The sequence below is a fragment of the Pteropus medius genome, unplaced genomic scaffold (genome assembly GCF_902729225.1).
Source record: "Pteropus medius unplaced genomic scaffold, Ma_sr-lr_union100, whole genome shotgun sequence".
NCBI lineage: Eukaryota > Metazoa > Chordata > Mammalia > Chiroptera > Pteropodidae > Pteropus > Pteropus medius.
Window position 1 is genome coordinate 3,081,121 of NW_024345601.1, and position 23,080 is coordinate 3,104,200.

At 43.0% G+C, this 23,080-nt stretch overlaps 1 protein-coding gene across 2 annotated transcripts in view; it reads right to left on the reverse strand.

Moving 5' to 3' along the window:
• Window positions 1–6,732: 6,732 nt before the first annotated feature.
• The window catches only part of SLC24A3 (solute carrier family 24 member 3), a 458,625-nt gene continuing 442,277 nt past the window's right edge, over window positions 6,733–23,080 (reverse strand). For both annotated transcript variants that reach the window (XM_039874396.1, XM_039874397.1), the window contains exons 16-17: window positions 11,917–11,982; window positions 6,733–8,635 (exon numbers count right to left, since the gene is read on the reverse strand). In XM_039874396.1, coding sequence (XP_039730330.1) covers window positions 8,486–8,635; window positions 11,917–11,982 — 216 coding nt within the window. In that variant the 3' untranslated portion in view covers window positions 6,733–8,485. The remainder of the gene's footprint in view (window positions 8,636–11,916; window positions 11,983–23,080) is intronic.

Below are 23,080 nucleotides of genomic sequence, written 5' to 3' on the forward strand. Positions count from 1 at the left end.
CTTCTGGTTTCTAACCTTACCGCTATCCAGCTGGGTCCAAATTATCATTTAAAAAATTACAGCCTAAACGTCCTCCCCATGGGATCTGTCCCCACACTTATTACAAAAATTGCTGTTACATAAGCCTCTGTCCTCCTTTGTCTGTTTTCTGCCCCCTTTTGCTAAATGCAAATTCACCAACTCATCTCCAATTTCAAATGTGTTTGTTCCCATGATCTGTGCCTGTCCCCATTTGTCAATTCCTGTAATATACAGAGACCAGTGACAATATAGAGTGACCACTTGGAAAAGGGTGTCTGTGCAAATGGCTACATGTCCTCTGGAGAGCAGAGCAGATATCTACTGGCAGAGCTTTTCAAACTTGAATATTTGTACAAATCACCTGGGGAACTTGTTAAAATGCAGGTGCTCTGGTTGGGGTCTCAGATCCTGCATTTCTAACCAGCACCCAGGTTGTGCTGCTGCTGCTGGTCTGGGGTGGGGGTGGGGGACACTCTGTAAGCACAGCTGCTCTAAAGTGTACCTCCTAGTTCAGGGCAGCTGGCCTCATAACCTAGCAAAAGAGGCATTCTCTCTTCACTGTGGAAGAACCGTGATCTTTGTCAGCCAGGTGGGCCCCTTAATATTTTCCACCTGCTCTGCCCAGTACTGCAGCTACTAATCACATGTGGCTCCTTAAATGTAAATTGAAATTCATTGAAGTTCAACAAGATTATTATCATTCCTAGTTGCTTAAGCCACACTTCAAGTGCTTAACAGCCACATGTGCCTAACAGCTGCTATATGGGACAGCACAGATGTAGGACATTTCCATCGGTGCGGAAAGTCCTATCTGACAATGCTGTTCTGCAGGAATTCCAAAAGTCTCTCTTTCCAGTCAAAGCCACAGTTCAAGGCCCACCCACACATTTGAGTAGCAAAGACCTACAGGACAAATAGCATTCCTTTTTGGATCTTCACAATGAAATATCCAAATGCTCTGATTATACTTCATGGTTCTGAACCATGCATACAAGTAGAGACATCTGGGCAGCCTGAAACAGATAACCAGATAATCCAAATCAGAATTACTGGGGTTGGGGCAGCATTTGAGACAGGATCTCATGCTTTCGAGAGTGCAGAGTCACAACCGGTAACTCTCAGAAAAAACTGTGATACATGACGTTGATTTCCCTGATAGGGTGTAGAGGAAAGCTTCCCACTCATCCGAAAAGACTGTCTTTCTCTAGAATTACTATGTATAAATTGTGAAACTTTCTGTGTAGCGGGTCAACCCATGCTAAAGTACTAGAAGGTAATAATTCCTTTCTGAAACAAATACTAAAATGGAGTTTAAAATTTGGAATTGTATTAGGTTCCTTTCAAGAGTAATACAAACAATTGTGTTACTATGTTTACCCAAGGAACATTCAGAATCAATGCCTCCAATTAATGAATTTGCCTCATTTATAACAAATGCACCTCATTTATAATAGATTTGTTTCATTTATAACAGATGAGTGAATTTCTTTGTATCAATCTTGTATCTTCAAACTTCTTGTTTTCCTTAATAAAAACAAACAAACAAACAAACAGGTCATTAGTTAACATTTAGGCAGCAGATTGAATTCTGCCTAGAAGTGTAAAGAGGCTGCCTTCATCACTGAGGGGTCTTGGAAATAGAAATACCATGTATCCAACTGTAACAGGATACAGTGGGCCTCATATTAGCAATGCTATCTGAGAGCATGTTTCTTGATTGGAGACACCACCACCTCCAGGAAGAGGGTCCCGGAGAGATTTAGGGGGGCGGATGGAGAACATCTCATTGCCTTTGGGCTGACCACCTCTACATTGGCATAGGCCAAGCATAAAATGTTTTATTTCTGGAAAGGAAGACTTTTCCCTTTCTGCTTGTCTTCTCCTCTCTCTGCTGAATTATGCATACTAATATCTAATCCCACTTCCTGACTCTTAGCAAAATTTAGTGCAGTGGTCCCCAACCTTTTTGGCACCAGAGACTGGTGCTCCTGTGAGAATCTAATGCTTGATGCTCTGAGGTGGAGCTGAGGTGGTGATGCTAGCCTGGGGAGTGGCTGCAAATACAGATGAAGCTTTGCTCCCTTGCCTGCTGCTCACCTCTTGCTTTGCGACCTGGTTTCTAATAGGACATGGATGGGTACCGGTCTGTAGCCCGGGGGTCGGAGACTCATTTTAATAGATATAAAAATGTGGCTTTTATCATGTCATTTTAGAGCACATTGTGTTCCCTGAGGGTCTTGTTGATAAGCCAACAGCCCAAGCCAGATTTGGAGTCTAGCTAAAGGTACAAAGCATACCCGTGCCTGTCTCTCACCTGGGGATCGCAATCATTTTCCATGTGGAAGCTGACCTGGGATACCACCTGTCAATGGAGGTTTCTAAGCCCCAGGTGGAATGTATAACTAGGGGTGTTCTGCTCCCATTTCTTAGGTAAGACCATGATGCAGGCACGTGTGATTGTCTGAAGCACTTGGCCCATGAAGCTCAACTCAGGTGCAAGTCTTATTTTTTTTTCTGAGCCAAGACATCTTCATCAGATGAATTTGCATCAAAACAACATTTTTACATGAGAAAGTTAGCTATACATGGTTGTCATGTGAAAATAGGAGTTCATGTGCAGAAAAGTCTCTCCTATATTCACTGTTACTGTGGTTTAGAACTGGATCTTTTTCACCTTGAATGAAATTGGTGGTTATCTGCTCCCATCTCTACTAGTATTCCAACCAGAATTTTGGCTTTCCAGCATCTTCGTCTTAAACTATTTACTTTGATCTGGTTTGGTTTTAATTTAAAAGTTGTTTTTGACAGAGAGAAAACATGCAAGATGATAGAGAATGTAGATTATAAAGAGTTCACAATATTTCTTTTCCTACTTTCAGAAAGTCATAGATCTCAGTGGAAGTTGAAAGAAAAAAGAATTTGGAAACAATGAAAGAAATGGTTCATTTGTGTGTATGTTTTCCGTAGCTATAAACCAAAGATATTGGTGGAGGCTGGTGTAGGAAAAATGTGGCTTTATGAGCAAAGGACCTCATTTACACCAATGGTTCTCAAAGTGGGTCCCAGACTCAGCAGTAGTGTCTGGGAGTTGGAGAGAAATGCAAATTATTGACCTTATCCTTAGACTTACTGAACCAAAAATTCAGGAATGGGGCCCAGAAATCTATACTTTAATATGTCTCCAGGTGCACACTTAGATCTGGGAAACACTAATTTAGACAATAAGATAAGTAAATTCAGGTAAACACATTAAAAAATATTGACATTGTACTTAATATTTAATTTCTAAGCAACTGGAGGAAACAATTCCATCTGATATGATAATAAATTTTTAGATATTCTGGAACTAGTATTTCAGAGACCTGTAACCAGTAGACAAAATAAATTCTCCTAAAAGTAAAGCCGTGGGCATTTGCTCATGGCTTTACTTTTAGGAGAATGGTGATTGGTTAGGGTAATGGTGACTGACCTGAGCACAGGATCAGTATCTAGCATTTGAAAAATAAATTATCTTCCTCAATCACGTGAGAGAGACGAAACATCTGAATTATGTATCGTAAAGAAAGATATGAAACTGAGTGGATATATTTTTTCTGCAAGAATTTTAAATATTAGTTTCATATTTAAATATTAGTTTTATATGAGAGCACTTTAGTACATGAATGCATTTCTTTTTAGCAATAACTTGTAGATACAGCTTAGAAGGACCCAAGAAACAACTGCAAGGATTCTGAGATTTTTCATCATGTTTCATTCCAGGTTTTGTATGCAACTTACTGGAATCAGTTACTGCATTAAATGTCCCAACAAAACAAAAGATGTGACATCACCAAATTTGGCTTTTGATAAACAGGATAAGTTGGGAGTCGTGTAAAGAAAAAATGTTATTCATGTATATACACATACATTTATGTAAATAAATTCAATTTATGCTTAAATGGCATATATTTCAAAACTATAATCTTAAATCTTCCCTCCCCTCCTACCTGTTGCAAAAAAGAAGACCAAAAACAAAAGAAGTATTAACTATGACTATTCATTGTATTTAAAATCTCTACAACTTGGTAAGAATGTTTGCTAAACTGAAGTTGGGTAAAAACTTCTAACTTAATGGGACTACTAGGTATACTTTATTAAGGAGATAAATGTCCTGGATGCAACAGTTAGCTAGCTGAAAGATTTTAGTGGAGCTTTATTACTCTGCCCTGTGTTTTGAAACTAAGCATAAAGTTCAAAGTGAAATCAATTCTGGGGCATAGTATAATTTATCTTGTGCACGTTGCTAATCTCTGCTTGTCCCTGGCCTCAGTTCCTGGCTTTTTTAGCATCTTTGCAGACGCCCACATCTCTGGATGATGATGCAATAGACACATGGATTTTTATTTATTAGAGAAAAATTGGCTGAATCTACCCCATTCATGTAGATGTATCATAATAGATAATTGGATATTAGGAAAAATTTCAAAGATTTGACTGTTTTCATACAGAGTTTGGGTGTCAGATAGATGATGATGATGATGATGATGATGATGATGATGTGTGTGTGTGTGTGTGTGTGTGTGTTCAGTGGCCACTGCAGAGAATATCAAAATAATGAGACTCATTAATTAGTATAGGATTACTCAAAATACAACATGGAAATGTCCCATCTACTTCAAAATAGTTGATGGAAATGGGTCAGAATACCTGGATAATTATTTAATAATGAGACAATTATCCTATTTTGCAAAGGTGAAAAGAAATCTCGGAAAGAACATCGCCATCACCATCACCATCATCAATTTTCTATGTCTAGTTTTTCCCAACAAGCTGAATATTTTCATGAACAATTAGATAAAGTTCTAAGGCTACATTTAATTACATTTATTACAAGTTGAATGTTATTCCTATTTTATATGCCACAATTAAAAAATGGGCATTACAGTATTATCACACACTTTCTCTCTCTCTCTCTCTCTCTCTCTCTCTCTCTCTCACACACACACACACACACACACACACACACAGGCTTTTCTTTGAAGCCTGGGTGCTTGAAATGAGTTCAAATGTGCTGTTTGGGAAGTACAGAGTTTCAAATCCTTAGCATGTAAATTTATGACTGTAAACAACAAGGTCTGAAGCAACAGATACAGGAAAACATAATGAGCAGCCTTCTGGGTCTTTTGGAGGTGAATACAAAACATGTACCCATAAAAATGTGCTCTTCCGAAAAAGGTAGGCCAGCACTTTCCTTTGAGAAGGGGAAAAAGGCATCCGGAAACTTCCCCGTGTCATGGCTTCTCAGTGTACCCAATGCCGCCTGAGGGGCATGTATGTGGACAGGGACCCTTGGCAGGCCTGGGCCAAGTTGAGAACACACTTCCCAGAAAAAGAGGACCTTCCGGTGGTACCTCCTTGCGGGGTCAATGAGGATATGTTCAGGAGGAAGTGCGAGCTCCAGTGTGTGCCTTCCGTTGTTTACAGCCACAGAGATATGCCCTCGTGCATGAGATCACAGCCTGGAGAACTTATATCCCAAAAAATTGCTGACAGGGTTTCTCTGACGATACTGCCAGGTTTAGGATACTGAAAAAAAGTTATCTCAAACCCATCTCAGCCCCTTCCAAATGACCCCCAGCACAGTGGAAGCGGTAAAAACAGCAGCATCAGCAGTTTAGCTTCCCTAGATGGCCAACTAATTTACAACCACATTCTCAATCAACAACTCAGGACAATCAATGGTTTAGATCTGAGCAGAAATAGGCCAAAAGGTTTCAGAAAGGAAACCTTTGCAGTTCCTAGATCAGCAATCATTGTGCATAGAAAGTGGAAATTCGACTTCATCCCAGAATTTTCTCTGAGAAATCTAGCATGAAACTACAGTTTCTGAAGATTTCACAGCAAATATGTTTTTTAAAAAAGTAAACTTTGAATCAAATGTCTTTGCTTAAAATTCCAAGTAAAACTAATTAAGATTAGTATAACAAAATATTTCATGTAAAAAGATCTTATGCTTTGTAAGCACTAATCGACATAATGAAAATTCCCTGACTGATGTCAAGAGTATATTTATAAAATGCACAAATATAGTAAAACACTCAAAACAAAGCTAATTACTTAGTATTTTCCCACCACCTGGAAATACATTTTTAAACACAGTTAAATAAATTTAGTGTTGTTAATTAGTAATTATTTTTCTTCTAAGTCTTATATAATATTGTTGAGTTTCAGGTAGAAAGCTGACTTGCTCACTTAATTTTGGTCCACTTTTAGATCTGATAATTATTTCTTGAGTCATGCAGGAGGAAAAAATGGCTTATTGTGATTGTTACTATATCTTTTAAGGAATTGGGTTTGGGGCAGTCTTAATTTTCACAATTGAAAACTAGTAAAATCAGACAGGATGGTGACCTTGAGCACTGCTGAAGGTCATCATCAGTACTGGCATGCTTTTCCTCTCATGTCCAGCTGAAAGGAAGAATCCTAATTAATGTCTCACATATTCTACAGGACAACAGGTCCAAAGTCCCTTTGAGATTCAGAGGGGACCCATCATATGCCACTTTCTATTTGCAATCTGTCAGACATTTACCAGCTTTCCAGGGGAGTCGACCCAGAAACAGATGGGGAAATACCTGGCCCCATGACTATGATCATTTTCCTTTCCATGCGTACTCCTCAGTGTTAAACAGGCAACGCTTCAGAATCCAAGGAGAAAGTAATGCCCACTGCTCAAGGAGGGATACAGAACAGAGAAGTTTATTTTACACTATCTGTCCAAGAAAACAATCGCCATAAACCAGTGCAAAATGTGCAACAGAATCAATAAGTGTGTCCTAGCTCTGAGAGCCCAAATCGGTGATTTCCTTTCCTGGTCCTCTATCGGGCTGGTGCTCCAATTGGCTAATGCTGGCCTGGTTTCGCACCCTTGATAGAAACATTCAACCAATTTGTAGCAGGTTATTTTTACAATTCATACCAGAATGTGTACAAGGGATGCGGAAAACCATACCGAATGAATTATGTGATCAGTGCTTAAAGTAAATACAAGGGGAGCACGGGCAAGAATCCACAGTTTCAATAAATACAAGTGTAATAAGCATGGGTGGGTCTCAACTGGTGGAATTAGTCTGCTTAATAATTCAGCATCATACAAAATCTAGCAGGGCTGTTGAGCAGTGATTGGCAACAACGTTCACAATAACTTATGCCCTTGAGCGAGTCTGCATTTAACACATTCTGTGGTTTCAAAGGTGTCAGTTCTGTTTTCACCTTCCCTTGCCATCCCTCCAGAGAGGATGGGTGGAGCTTGGGCAGCTTGGCTGTGGCGTCCCAGAGGAAGGACGCTGGCCCAAGAGCCAGCTGTCAGGGTCCAGTGTACTCAGTACCGAGTGGCAAATTGGGACTTTATTGACGATGTCTGTGCAAAGTGCGCTTCTCTCCATTTTCCAAGAAACCAGTGTCTGTAATTCCTGCACGAAAAGCAGTGGCGGCCTCTGGGTCACTCCCTGTCACCCCAAACGTCAAGGAATGAGAGAACATCTCAGGGACTCACAGGCTTCTGCCGCTGACTGCCTGGCACCTCATGGATGGATTTTTAACCAGGGCCTCTCGTCAAAGGCTTCAGGCAGGCTAGAACTATTGCTTGAGAGACCAGAAAGAACCTAGTGAGAAAGTGAAGATCATAATGGACATGTGGGAAGCTATCTTCTTTCTCGGAAAACCTTAAACCCCCCTAGGTAAAGCCTACAAGACTGTGGGGGTGGGCATCCTTGGGTATGAAATGCCATGTATCTGTTCCTGTGGGAAGTACTAGATCCAGGCATGCTCCAACATGCCTGGGATTCCACCCCAAGACACAGCAGGGACAACCTGTGGATCGTTGACTAATCCAGAGCCCAGTAAAAGAAGATGCAAGAGAAGATCTTGATCTCTGGAAGAAAAGGAGTAAAAAGAAGAGCCCCCAAAGTGAAACAAACCCCCAAACCCAGTAACTTAGGAATCACCTCAAAACATAACAAAATCACAAACCCTCCCTGTAATGAATATACCCTCTCTTTGCTATCTCTTCAGCAGTCTCAGGTCATAAATTAGGTTAGTCTTCCATCCAATAACTTAAAAAAGGAGTAGGGGTCGTAATAAGTTTTGCCTGGCTTGGGCCAGTTAGCAGCCAGTTTTTCTAGAATCTCAGTCACTGTTCCAAATGGAGCTTGGAAATTCACGTGGACTACAAAAGTCTTCACAAGGAGGAGGCCAGAAGGGGTGGGCGAGAGGGGCTGGGTGGCAGGTACGACCCAAGGAAAAGAAGGAGCCAGGGAAGGGGCAGGGAGAGCCTGGGCCACCGAGGCAGGAGCTGAGGCCTGTGAACAGCGCGGGAGAGACAGACAGGACGCCCCGGCCTGGGGGCCCAAGTGAGCCGGGGTGTGACCAGGTCTTGTATTGCACAGAAAAGAAGGAACTGAGCCTTGGCAGGCGGCCCGGTAGATCAGTGTTCCCCGCACATGGGCAAGTTCACGAAGGTGAATACGTTGAACTCCGTCATGATGGAGAAACACAGGAACACACCGTACAGGAAAAGGCACCCGCACCCAAGCTTCTTGTCCAGCTGCCACTTGTTCAGGTGAACACCGAACACCTGCAACACATAGAGGGGGTCAGAGGCCAGCGGCCGGAGGGCCCTTGGGCAGGGCACTGATTCTCTCTGGGCCCACAAAGTTCATCTCTCATCAAGGAAAGAACATCAAAATCAAGAAGTGGGGAAGTCAGAACCTGCTGTTTGTGGGAAAATAACTTATAAAAGTCATAATGATGGGAGTAAGAGACATAGCATAGTGGCCGCCACTCCTCCCCTGGACTCCGAACCTGCACTGCTCTGTGCCGGCACCACCTGTCTCGACTCTTCACCTCCTTGCTTCAAGCAGACCCTGGCTCATCCTCATGCTCCCCACAGGTGGTGGCAGCATCTCTTCCCATTCCTGTGCCTGGAGGCCAGGAAGTTGTCCCCCTTGCTCCACACTGCTGCTTCCATACCCTTCTCTCCTGAAAAGCACTGAAGTCCCCCAACTGTCACACTCTACGCTCATGGTTGCAGTTCAGGCTGAGTGCCCCAGCATTCCTCAGAGCCCTAAGTCCCCTCTTGCTGCCACTGCCGTCACCAGCACTCCTGAAATCGCCTTTTGGTGATTTCACCATCCACCAAGAGGATCTTCCCAACGCCAGTTCTCGAGTCCTGTCCTTCACCCTATCGCAGTCCCTCACTCCACGCCATCAAATAAAATTAAAAACTCAGTTCCTCAGTCGCACTAGCCACATTTCAAGTGTTCCACTGCCACACGTAACCAGTGGGTACTGTCCAGAGCAGATACAGGCTATTTCCGCCATTGTGGACAACCCTGCAGCCTAAATTTTGCTATTACCCATAACAGAAAAAACAGCTCTGTTATCTCAGTGTCAAACATCCCACTTTCTGCCTGACGTCTCTCGTCTTTCCCACTTGCTCCATCTGGTACCCCACAACTCTCGTGACTCTGCGGACACCCTGACCCAGAATTCACTGGAGCTGCCACCGTTTCACTGCACTTCACCCGCCTTATACCCCATTCCCTCTTTACCCCACGTAAGTTTCACCAGCAATTGCTATGGTCACTCCTGGCACCTTTGTTCCTTGTCCTCTCTCTAGTTTTATTGTCTTTGCTGGCTAAGCCACAGCCTTTGGTTCAAGCCATCTTCCATCTACTCCACGTTGCTTTCCCATGGCTGACCCAGACTGGAGGAAAATGCCCAGCCAGACTGATGGGTCTCACTTTAAATTTAAGACCACAAACCTTAAGTGGGCCATTCATGCTCTATGGCAATCATCCTCCATTTCCTAGTCCACCATCTCTCCCTTTCCTAGATGGCTATTTCATACCTCTCCTCTCTCCTGAAACCCCCAACGCTCCCTTCTCTACTCTCACTCTCAGCTTGTGGCCTTGTTCCCATTTCACGGAGCTCCCACCATCACATCTACCTGCCCACCTTCTTCTTCCCTGTTAGTGAGGACTCACTGACCATGGCTTTGTCCTCAGCATGGGATCCCACCTCCTCGTACTGCTTAAGGATGTGCTTCCAGCAACTGCCCCTCTTCAATCTCCATCCCCCCACTCAACCCCTGCATTATCCCAACTGGCATACAAGAATACTGCTATCTCTCTCATCTTAAAAGACAACCATACTTTTTCTGGATTTCCATTTCTCTCCTTTACAGCAAGATCATTCAAAAGAGTTGCAAATACCAGATGCCTCCAATTTCTCTTTCCGTCCTCTGTTACCTTATTCTACTCAACTTTCTGCCCCATCGCTCTGCAAACCTCCGTTGTCAAGAGTATAGATGACTCTGCATTTCTAACCCTGAGGGTCAACACTCAGGACTCCCCTCCCTCGACAGAGCAGATGACTCCACCTTGAAGCACCTGCTCCATGTGGCTTCCAGCTGCCGCACTCTTCTGGTTTTCCTCTTACCTCTCCCACTACTTTTTCTGTTCTTTTGGGGTTTTATCTTCATCATCCTGGCTCAGATCTGGGCCTCTTTTCTATTCTGCCGGTGCTCACGTCCTTGGTGGGCTCATCTGACTGCACAGCTTTAAATACCATCTACATCCTCGTGTCTCCAGCTGGACATTTCTCCTAAATTCAGACTCACCTTCCCAATGGCTTTCTTGACCTTTCCCCTTGGATGTCATATAGGCACTGCACACTTAAAGTGTTTGATGTTGCTCTTCTTCCCCAAACCTACTTCTCTTTGACCTTCCAACAATCCCATTTTCAACAGCCCAGGGAGTGGTGAGGTCAATCTCCTATAGAATGTACAACTGTAGCACAGCATAAGGAGAGGCACTGCAGGGGTGAGCATGCACTCTGATGTCAGACTGCTTGTGCCTCCGTTCATTTGGCGTCAACTTTTCTATAGGCCTCAGTTGTCATCTGTATATTAGTGACTACCTCAGGTGGGTGTGGTGAGCTCCAAATGGGAAAATATATGCAAAGCATTAAGCACCGTGTGTGGCTATTGCAAGTATCATAACCCCACATCATACCAGGCCTAAAGAACCCCTAAACTACAGAAGAATGAATTATATAGATTTTCACTTTTGCATAAGGCAGTATTTGCTTTGGTAAAACCTTGACATTTGACTCCCACCCTGATCCCGTAAATTACCTCTCCTGCTTCCTGCCTGCCCTTTTGAATTGCTATTCTTAGTGTACGTATATTAACATAGTAATTAACACTGAATTAACAGGTGTAATTCAATGAATATTTCATTGAAAATTTCAGAAAAAAACACTATCTCAATGTTTATTAATATGAAAATGCAACAGCATACTTGTATGTTAGTGGATACATCATGTGGGTCAGTTCATGTGTTAGTGCAAATTTGTTCATACCGTATATGTCAGTTAAGTTGGGATATTACATTACACAAAGGGATGTAATGGTTAAGATAGTAGAATGGAATAAAACTGCACTGTCAATAAAATATATTCTTAGTCACTGAGTATTGGTCAAATTCATGGATTTATGAAGATGTTTAGTAACCTAGAATAGTCAGTTAATTAGAATTCTGCAGAAAAAGTGGGATCTTCCCTTTGTTTTTGATAAAACAATTTGTGTTTGACGTGAGACATAGCCATGTTTCTGGAAGAAGGCCGCCTCCTTTCAGAAAAGAGAAGGCTTTCTAGAGAAGGCTTCCTTTGCTAGGATCCACTTCTAGAAGAAAGTTATGAAGGCAATGGAACATCTGGAGGCCGATTGTTCCGATCCACCAGGAAGCCAAGTACATCTGGTGTCCAAACAAACTCTGTAGCTGAAAAACCCCAAGGGGGGTTGGGGAGGGAGAATGTGGAAACTCAAGAGTGAGGACAGGGGTACAAACCTACCGTGACAAAGACAGAGGCTAGGAGCAGGCCCACAGAGTAGATCAGTCCCCTGCTGTTCAGCCGAATCTGTAAGAAAGGATGAAACAGAGTTAGGCTTCCCAAAAGGCATCTGCTTAGTGCAGGGCATTTAAGTATCTCTGAGTAGGAGTGAGTCCAAATCTCTCGTCTGGGATGGAAAAGAAAAGGTAGCCTCAGCAGCCATGCTCTGCAGCTTGCAGTAGGAATAGGCATTTTCCTAAAATACCCAGAATTGCCCTGGTCTGGTCCACTCTAAACCAGTTCCATCCTTCCCTCTAACAGTGGCTCCCAGGGGACTGCCCCACAGTCAATTGAATTCTCCATCTGTGCCGTCTGATTCTTGCTGCTCATAACACTTCCCTGTGGACCTCACCTCTAGGCAGTTTCATAAATTTCATAACATGAGTGATGGGAGCAATATTTTGGAAAATATTACTAAAATTTTTATCTCTTTTGCATTAAAATGTCTGTGACCTTTCCCTTCAACCTGATATGAAGAGGTTGGTAAAGGTTGCTATATATATATCTGTTTCTGATATTTGTAAAAGGACTTTGGTTAATTTTTCACAATGATACAGTGGGGCTGACAACCAAACTTTGAAGAGAAAGAAAGAAATAATTTTTATAATTTTTATGAACAGTGCTGTCCAGTATAACTTTCTGCAATGATAGAATGTCCTACATCTGTGATGTCTCATACAGCAGGCATAAGGAACATGGGACTGTTGAGCATTTGAAAGGAGGCTCATACAGCAAAGGAACAAATATTTTAATCTTGTCTTCAATGAATTTCAATTTACATTTAAAGAGCCACATGTGATTAGTGGCTGTAGTATTAGGTAGAGCAGGTGGAGAATACTAAGAGGCCAACGTGGGCGACAAAAATCACAGTTCTTCCACAGTGAAGAGAGAATGCCCCTTCTGCTAGGTCATAGGCCAGCTGCCCTGAAGTAGGAGGTACACCTTCAAGCAGCCCTGCTCTCAGAGCAACCCCCGGCCCCATCCCAGACTAGCAGCAGCAGCACGACCTGGGGGCTGATTAGAAATGCAGGATCCCAGGCCCCAAACTGACCTCCTGTATCAGAAACTATGGGGGTGTGGCCCATCAATCTGTGTCTCAACAAATCCTCCAGGGGTTTAAGAACCACTGATTTAGAGAAAGTATTAAGGTTAAATCCAGTTCTGATCTCCAAGGGCTCCGAGGATGAGACTTTGACATTCATTTTTTACCAGCTCTCTTGGAAACTCTTATGCACATCTGGGGACTACAGCCTCCCCACCCCATGTACACTGCCCTGCTGAGAGTCAAAGGCTCACCTGTATTCACAGAAACGAGGCAGAATTGATCGTATTTATTAGAGAATGAAGTGGTGATTATAAGGAGTAGTTTGGGGTCTTTCTGACAAGGTTCAAAGTACCTCTTGCCACCCTTCCACCAGTTCACCCCTGGGGTGTGTGTATGGGAACAAGTGGGTGTCTCAGTAGGTGGAAGTGCTCAGTTCATCTTTTGGTGACAGAACACCACATACCCTAAAGAGCCAATCCTTTCTGTGAGGACCTGGGAACGTAACACATCTCACTAAGCACCGTTTCACAGAGGGAATGGACTGAACTCTCTCCTCTGCCTGCACAATCCATGTGAGCCAACCATCCCCTTGGCCCAGCTGCCAACTGTCTTCCTAAGAATAAAGGACTCAAATCTTATCTCTGTGACACTAGAGCAATGGGTTGACCCAATGAATTCAGTGTGGAAAAATGAGGAATTGGCCATCTCAGTCTAGCTAGTAGCTTAACTTCCTGCAGACCCTCAGCCTGGCTATGCGTAGAGTTTCCCCCTTTCATCAGCTATGCTGGAATAAAGAGGCTAATATCCTGAAGCACATCACAAATGCTTGGCTGAAAGAGACTCTCTGCCCCCAAAGTATTCTGTCTACACTGACTCTATGCCAATCCCCCATGTATCTTGGCCAGTGATGAAGGGGCAAGGGGGCTCCCTGAGCAAATGGCAGCCCCTATGCAGAGTAAGGAAGAACCTGCTGGGGCTGTCCTCAGTCATATGGTCATTGAGTTGACCCTGAAACAGTGACCATACACTCAGAAACCCTTTTGAGCTCTTAATTTTCAACGCTGCATGGATTCACCCAAGAATGGGGCCAATGCACTCTCAGCCCTGCTCTCCCTCTGAGCTCTAGGGTTGAATCCTTGTCAACAGCAGAAGTTGAGTAAAGCAATTTCTTGCCCTTAAGAGACTGACAGCCAGTGAGAGCAAAGCTGCAAGCAGGAAAATTCTTTGGCGAAGCCTTTTCGAAATGAATCATGCTCAAGCAAAGCTTTTGAACTTTACTTTTCCACATTCATATAAAGTCTTAAAGAACTGTGCAGCTGACATTCTAAACATGGCTCTAAAGACTAAAGACAACCAACTTTTGTGTGGTTTCTGATAATTTTTCCCCTTTTTTTCTTTACCTTTTCTTCGCAGCTTCCTTTGGTTATGGACTGCCACATGCTTCCAGAGATGTATTTTTGTTTGTCATTTTTAATTAGAGACTGATTTCTTGAAGCCTGCATTGACTCCTTGCTATGTGACTCCCACACTTTTACATAAAGGAGGTAGTCAGGAATTAAGTTTCCTTCAGTTGCCTCTGGTCCAACTTGAAAGCCTCCCAGCCACTGGAGACTATGGGTGGTTTGGGGGCAGGACTTAGCAAACTATGACCCATGAGCCAAATTTACCGTCTTCTGTTTTTGTAAATAAAATTTTGTTGGCACTCAGCTCACTCATTAATGTATTGGCTAGGGCAACTTTTATACAACAATAGCAGAGCTGAGTAGTTGGACAGAGACCATATGGCCTACAGGGCTTAAAATATTTCCTCTTTGGCTCTCTCCAGAAAAAGTCTTGGACCCCTGGTTTAGGGCATGGGTTCCAACCCCAGTTTCCTAGTTTCTGAATCCTTGCTCAGTAATTCACTTGCTGTGTAGTCACGGAGAGGTGAGGACTTAACTTCCCCAAGCCTCAGTTTTCTGATGTGTAAATGGGGATAATACAGTCACCATCATATGGGGTGGTTGTGAGGATTAACTGAATTAATCCAGGTTAAGCTTGAACAGGATCCAATGTATAATTCGTTCTCATTAAGTGTGGGCTGTTATTCTCCACCCGCTCAGGAACTGCTTGGGCCCACATCCCTGGAACCCCTGGCTGCTCCTTTTATAAACTCAGCAAATCCCTGATCAATGCCTCTGTAGATGACAAACACTACGAGGGCGGGGACCACATCTGACTTTATCCTCTGCCTGGCACAGGGTTGAGCACAGACCACCTGCTTAATACGTCGTTGATGTATGGGTAACGAGTACCCTCAAGGTAGAATTTTGAACGTGGGTTTTAAAAGGAGCAGTGTTTCTGTGGGGCAGGGTGGACTGGTCAGTGAGAGGCTGGCAGAAGAGAGACCCTGAATGCCACTCCTAGATGACATTTCAGAAGCAATGCAATCCCTGCCCAACATTCCTTGTCTCCACACCCCACTTCTTTTACGACATACATAGCTTTTATTTTTAGCCTACCATTTTATTATGAAAGTTTTCAAGCATTCAAAACACTTGAAAGATACCACCTTATTTTTTAATGAACTGCAACATAAGCTGCAGATACAAGTACACTTCACCTGTAAACACTTCAGCTGGCATCTGTTAAGTGTTAAATAGGGTTCAATTATAGCTTATGGGTCTTTTACTTTTAGATGCAATTTCCATATGCTGAAATTCACAAATCATAACTGCACCATTCAATGTGTTATCAGAAATGCATGCACCCGTGTAACCCAAACTGAGAGCACTTCCATCCCCTCAAAAGTTCTCTTGTGCCCTTTGTCTTGCCTGAGGATAATCACTGTTCTAAGTTTCTCTACCATATGTTGGTTTAGCCTGTCCTAGAAATTTCAGTATAAATGGAATCCTACAGTGTGCACTCTTTTATGCAAGGACTTTCTTAAACATTCCTTCATGTTTTTCTTTTTGTCAATAGTTCATTTACTTTTATAACAGCATAAATATACCACAGTTTGTTTAATTATTCTCTTGTTGATGGACATCTGGGCTGCTTCTACTTTTCGGCTATCAGCGTGTATCAATTTTATACCTCACAAACAGAATGAAAAGAGACCTATAATGGCTGCTTCTCACCAACTGACAGAACTATTAATGAAGAGAATAAAGACAACTGAGACCTCAGATACTCTCTCACATCCTAGCGTCCCCCATCTGTGGTCATGCACCAGATGGGAGAGCATCTAACTCTCTCCAAATGGTAGTGGTTCCCCCTTTCCACCTTAGCACACTCCTGTTTCCCTTTTGGGACTTTCTGTCTAGTCAGATGGGACACTCACCTCCTTCCCACCTCTACTATGCCCATCCTTCCTTAAGTCCTTTTGCTTCTTTTAAATTCAATATGCCCTTGCTGGCCCTATACCCCATTCGAAGCTGATCTCTGTGTTGTTCTTTGCCTGGGTCACCTTCTTACCTCCCCAGCTAGTCAGTCCCAATGCAGAAGGCAGATGATGGGGTCTTAAGCTTTTCCTCATTCCACACAGCACCTAACTTCCCCCTGGCCCCACACACTATGTTTAAATAAGCATCTGTAGATGCTGCTGAGCATGCGTATTTGTGAGCACACGTGTGTGTGCATGCCTTGGAGGCAGCAAGGCTGGATGGCAAGGGGCAAGAGTGGAGAGCTGGATGGGGAGACTGACCATGGTGAATGGTGGCTTTAAGCTGATCTTTTCAAGCAACAAAGTGAGAAGGCACCCCCAATTTTTTTTATTGAGGTATAATTTGCATACGGTAAAATGCACAGATTTTTTTTCTTATCCATCAGGTGTACTATTGAATAAGTTTTGACAAATGCATGTACTAATGTAATCCACAACTCAATAAGAATATACAATATTTCCATCACCCAATAACTTCCCTTGACAGCAGCAAATCTAACTCACCCCCCTCAAAAACTAGTTTCTTGGGGTGTACTAAGAGAGACAGTAGCACATTTCATCTCTAGATTACCTTCAAAAAAGACTTTGAGTGCCAACAGTATTGATCTAAACAACTGTTTCCCTGCTTTCTGCCTCACAGATGCAAAGCCCATTAAGTACAAATGCAGAAAATCTCCATGGCAATGCCTATCTGAGAGCATGCAAAATGTAACCGGATTATTCAACCCTGACATTTAACATCGTTTTTATTTCTTGCCTTCAAAAATATGCATTTTCGTTTTCCAATTCCCTCTTGGCAGTTGTTGCAGAGGAAACAGAAGGCTGGCTGGTTCCAAAGTCAACAGGAATTTAGCCCACGATGTAAATATATTTTTTCATAGGATACACACACAGAGACTCATTCATACCTAGTTTCATGGGTGTATGTGGTTCAAAAAACTGAATCCTATACAGTTTGGGGATCCAAAACCCCCAGCCTCAAAGACTCTGACTTCCTCATATTGCAGTTTAAATTTTCTTTATGGTTTGAGGTCTTCTCCACCCAGCCAGCAAATTCTTTTAGGAAAAATAAGAAGCCCCTGGATTGTCGCTAATTTATTTATAACTTGGAACACATGTTGCACGTCGCTTTGCATTTTCAGATTTGGGTAATTTGAACATTTGTGTGGGTGTAGGTTCCAAATGGATGTGCCCAGCCTTGAATGTATGTTGTAAAATATCACTGGGTGGGAATCTCTTTCCTTGAACAATTAAATGAGGTGAGAAAGTGAACAAGCCTACAGAAAAGAGGCACTTTAATGGTAGCTGGTGCCCAAGTCCATTCCTTTGAGTTCTCACACACACAGTGTTGTGTAAACAAAAGGGGGCAACTTAGTAGACCCAACAAACCCGGGGGGCTACTTGGCAGTCTTGATAAGCTGTGACCAAAAGTAAGCACACAGTATGGTCTGATTATAAATTCCTAAGTGGGCAGGTCATGGATGGTAGTCATGTCCCAGGCCTGTAGCTTCCTTAGCAAAGGTCAATCTTTACCTTAAGTGAGCCCTGTCCATTGTTCATATGCATCTAGGATAACATATTACTTTGAAATGTCAGAGTAATATTCTTTTCCAGACCCCTCAAAGGCACAACTGTCAACACCAGAGCACGAGACCACTGGAGCTGACCACAGAATCCCTCATTGTTATCTTGTTCCCCGCATATTATCTCTATGGCTATAAATGTTAATTTTTAACTATTCTGTACCCGCCCATGTAAAAGAAGTATGTATCTTCCATTTTCCAATCCTAGAGATTTCCTCGCTTTGCTTTCTCCTACTTCTTTAATCTATGACCAATGGATTCCATGTAACCTTCTTTACATTTTCTCCTTTGATTCTAAACATATAAAATGAACTTCAAAAATGTCATTCTCTGGAGCATTTTCTCCGTTTGTTGAGCTATTGCTTCCAGGCATGCCCTCAAAATTTTGGCTCCAATATTCTTACAAAATTTTTCTGTAAGTTTGGCCCTGCTTTCATTGACAGTTGCATTGAATTCTAGCGGCAACTCTGTGAGGTAAGTAGGATTGATTTTGTCTTCCTCTGTAAAGAAGCATCACCTGAGGCTCAGAAGAAGTTAGCCACTTCACCAAGGTAAGATTCTAGTCTCCAATTTGTGTGTGTGTCGGCGGGGGATGGGGGTGGGGGAGGGGGCGTTCCCCAGACATCCAAGCAATTCTGTGACATCACATGCGTGTCCTATAATTTAAGTCAATTCCGATGCTGTTTGCCTGCATCAGGTCTCACAGGTTAAGGGCTCAGTCCTATAATACTGCCCCCCACACCCACTTCCCTCCCTACCCCCAACTTCAGATGTTAATTGTAAGCCCGGATAGTGACCTGTGCTTCTGATCAGCTGACTATTGATTGGAGGTTCCACTGACCCCCTCCTTGGGTTTGATTACTTTGCTAGAGTGGCTCACAGAACTCAGAGACACATTTTATGACTAGATTATCAGTTTATTATAAAAGGATATAACTCAGGAACAGCGAGATGGAAAAGATGCAGAGGGCGAGGTACATGGAAAGGGCTTGGAGCTTCCATGCTCTCTAAGCCACCATTCCCCTCAAATCTCCATGTGTTCACTACCTGGAAGTTCTCTGAGCCTCATCCTTTTAGGTTTTTATGGAGGCTTCATTATATAGGTGTGTGATTGATAAAATCATTGACTCAACCTCCAGCTTTTCCCCTCCCTCTAATCACAGGGTGGTTCTCCTGGCAACCAGCTCCCATCCTAAGGTGAGGCCTAAAAGTCACCTAATTAACATTAAAAAACATCTTTATAGAGGAGAAAAAAAATAGCGTAGATGATAGAGGATCTGTTCATCCCTTTGGCAACCAAATCAAAGTTGTGACGGTAATAAGGAAGAGTAGCAAGAAAAAATCACCTGAGATCTAGATGAATAAGCCATACAATTAGGGAGAAATCCAAGAAAGCACCCTGCAACAACAGAAGGTAGGACAGGGCGAGGACACAGGGCTGCCTGGTCTCAAGTGGCTGAGTGAGACAGAGGCTGTAGTGGCAGCAGCGGCAGATGCCTCTTAAAGGGGCTGTGTCCATGAGCGGATTTCCGTGGGGACAGACCTGCTCGCTCTGAGCACTAGTGCTGATTCGGCTGCGTGCAGTGGGCACCAGGGACTTACAGGGAGACGTTGTCAGAGTGAGGGCCTAAGGGAGACTCGCTCTGTACAGAAGTGCCGGTGGTATCCATTGCTCCCTGTTGAGCCCTCCCAACTCCCAGTGCGCAGACACAGTGCTGCCATAGCTGTGACCATCATCAAACTGGATGATAGAGGTCGCTCCACCCAGAGGATTCCCTCAAACCCCACCTTCCCCAACTCGTGGCTCCACCCAAGCCACATCTAGGTATATCTTCGGCAAGTCAGGTGCTCCTTGCTGAGCAGTGCCTAGAGTGACACTGGAGGCAGCTGGCCTTGGTTTCTGGTATGACCTTTTGAGGCAACTGTAAGCACAGCATTTGTGGATTGCTTGCTGAATCTTAACAGGTGGCCCCAGAAGGGCACAGGTTTGGCCTGCAGCTGAACCCCCTCTCAGGATTGTGCCACTGGACACCTACTTCACAAATCCACACTAATCAACCGGGAGACTTAGGAACATTGCTTAGGACATAGAAACAGACATGGAAGGGCAGCCAAAATGAGAAGACAAAGAAGTAGAAACCATATGAGAGAACAGAACAGAGATCCAGGAATAATGGAGTCAAGTAATCTAACAGGTACAGAGTTCAAAACACTGGTTATAAAGATGCTCGATGAACTTTTGGGAAATGAGGATAAATTCAGTGAGAACTTCAACAAAGAGATAAAAAATAAACCCATAAAAATGGAAATGGAAATTACAAAAGGGAACCAGTCTGAAATGGAGAACACATTATCTGAGATGAGAAGTATATTATGGAATAAACATAGGAACAAATAAAGTGAATAAAGAAGAGGATCAAATGCCCTATCTAGAGGACAGGAAAGCCAAGGACACACAATCAGAATGGCAAGAAAAAAGATATCAAGACTATAAAAATAATTTAAGGAGGATATGGGACACTATTAAGGCTCCAAATATTTGTCTGATCAGTGTAACTGAAGAAAATCAAGATGTTGAACAGCTGTTTGAAGAAATAATGATGGAAAACTTCTCTAACCTAGTGAAAGAAATGGGCATAAAACCCCAGGAAGCTCAGAGAATTCCAAAAATCAAGGATCCAAAGAGGCCCACACCAAGACACATCGTAATTAAAATGCCAAATGTTAAATACAAAGAAAGAATATTAAAAGCAGTAAGAGAAAAACAAATAATTATATATTATAAGGAAACACCCATAAGACTGGAAGCTGATTTCTCAAAAGAAACTATGCAGGATAGAAGGGCTTGGCAAAAATATTCAACAGGATGAAGACCCAGGATATACAACCAAGAATAATTCATCCAGCAAAGCCATCATTTAGAGTGGAAGGACAGATAAAGAGCTTCCCAGACAAAAATAAGCTAAAGGAATTTATCACCACCAAGCCAGTATTACAGGAAATGTTGGAGGGACTTCTTTAAGAAGAAAAAACATGTATCAAAAACAAGAATAAAGAATGGTTACAATTACATTCCTATCAATAAGTACTTTAAATAGAAAAGAATTAAGTGCTCCAACCAAAAGATAGAGTGGCTGAAAGGATAAGAAAACAAGACCCCTACATATGAAAAGGAAGGGGATGGAAAAAGATATTGCTTTGATGGACCTAGAAAGTATTTAAGTCAGACAAAGATAAACACTATATGATTTCATTTATATGTGGAATCTAAGGATAAAAACAACAAGCTAATCAAAAACAGACTCACAAATATACTGGACAATTTGGTGTTGGACGGAGGGGAAGGGGGTTTGGGGGGCTGTGAGAATAGGGTGAAGGGTTAAAGAAGAACAAATTAGTAGCTGATGAATGGTCACGGGGATGGGGAGCATGGCATAGGGAATGCAGTTAGCATTAATACGTTGGCTAAGTGGAGGGTCAGGGGAGGGAGGGTGCAATCGTTTTATGAACTATATAGATGTCTAACCGATATACTGTATACTTGAAACTAAAAAAAATAGAAAAAAAAAGAGAAAATAAAAACACCTTTATAGCTCTCATCACTTAGGAAATTCCAAGGCTTTTAGGAGCTCTGTGTTAGAAACTGCAATGAAGACCAAATATGTATTTCTTATTACAAATCACAACATCACACAAGGCCAGGAAGCTAGCAAAGAATAAAGTCTATACTTAGAGTTGGGCTTCAGACTTAACTCTAGACTTTTCCTTGCTCTCTGCAGGGAACAGGGAAAAGGCCAGGGTCCTCTTCACCTCTTAAGAACTTAGAAGTGGCATCTAGACCTTCCCAGCCTATCATTTCTGTGTGAGCCCTCAATGAATTTTAAGAACCACAGACACTAGTGTAGTAGACGCCATTGGAACCCCATCTGCACCCTACCTCTCCTACCATTTTGGTGAGGTCAGCTGCCTCCTAACAGCCAACACCAGTGTCTGTAACTGAGAGCTTTTTCCTGAACTATCTAAGTGCCAAGCTGCCATCCACCAATAACTCTCTGGGGGTGGGTGTATAAACACCCCAGCTCCCTTACCCCTCAGATGGGCTCATTCTGGGACAGTGGTTGCACCATTTCCCAGAGCTCCTCTAGAACTCAGCTCCAGCTGCCCACAGCAGTAACCAGAGTCCTAACATGCCTGCCCTTGGGTGCCTTCTCTTCCTGTTTCACCTCCCCACTCTCCTCTTTACAGTAAAAGGAACCATTCCCTTTCTAATACCCTTCATTCCTTCCATTACTGTAGCTCACAGAGTCCTTTACCACATGGCCTCTGTTTCTAGTTTCGTTCTTGCCACTTCCCATCACTCACACCTTACCTCTAGTCACAGGAACTGCCCTCAGTGTATGAAGCTTTCTCATATCTTGGCCTCCTACATACAGGCTGTTCCTTCTGCTTGGAAAAAGTCCTCTCACTCTCTTTACTGGGCTGGCTCCGATATCTCAGATGCTCAGAAGTGTCACTTCCTCATAAGCATTCCAGGTCCCTTAACCCCTGCCACAAAATGCCACACACTGCCACAACTCCTGCACGAGCTCTCAGGGGAGCACACATCACACTTTGTTTGGGAATTGCTTGCGTAACCGTCTCCTTCCTGAGGCTGTAGTTCGTTCCGTGAGCACAGAAAGGTGTCTGTCCTGCCCACAGCTGCTTCCCTAACAACTGTTACCAGCTTTGTACACATTAAGTGTTCAATTAATGTTTGATCAGAAAAAAGAATGAACTGTGCAGAAAGCGTGGGGTGAGGATGTTTCTGATCACCTCTTCTTTTTACCTCTGTGGATTCTGCAGTCAGGTGGGAGACCTTGGAAAAAGAAAGACTCTTTCTCCTTGTTATTTCTTGGATTTCTTTTGCATTTCTAAGCCCGAGCTCAGAAATGTGAGTTTTGCCCTGGCTTCCTGGAGCCTGCTGGGTGACTTGCTTAGTTCTGTTGAGCATGTGAAACAGAAGCTCATCGCCAAAATGAAACAAGAAGTGCTCATTTTCCAAACTTTGACTTTTAGAAATATATATATATATGT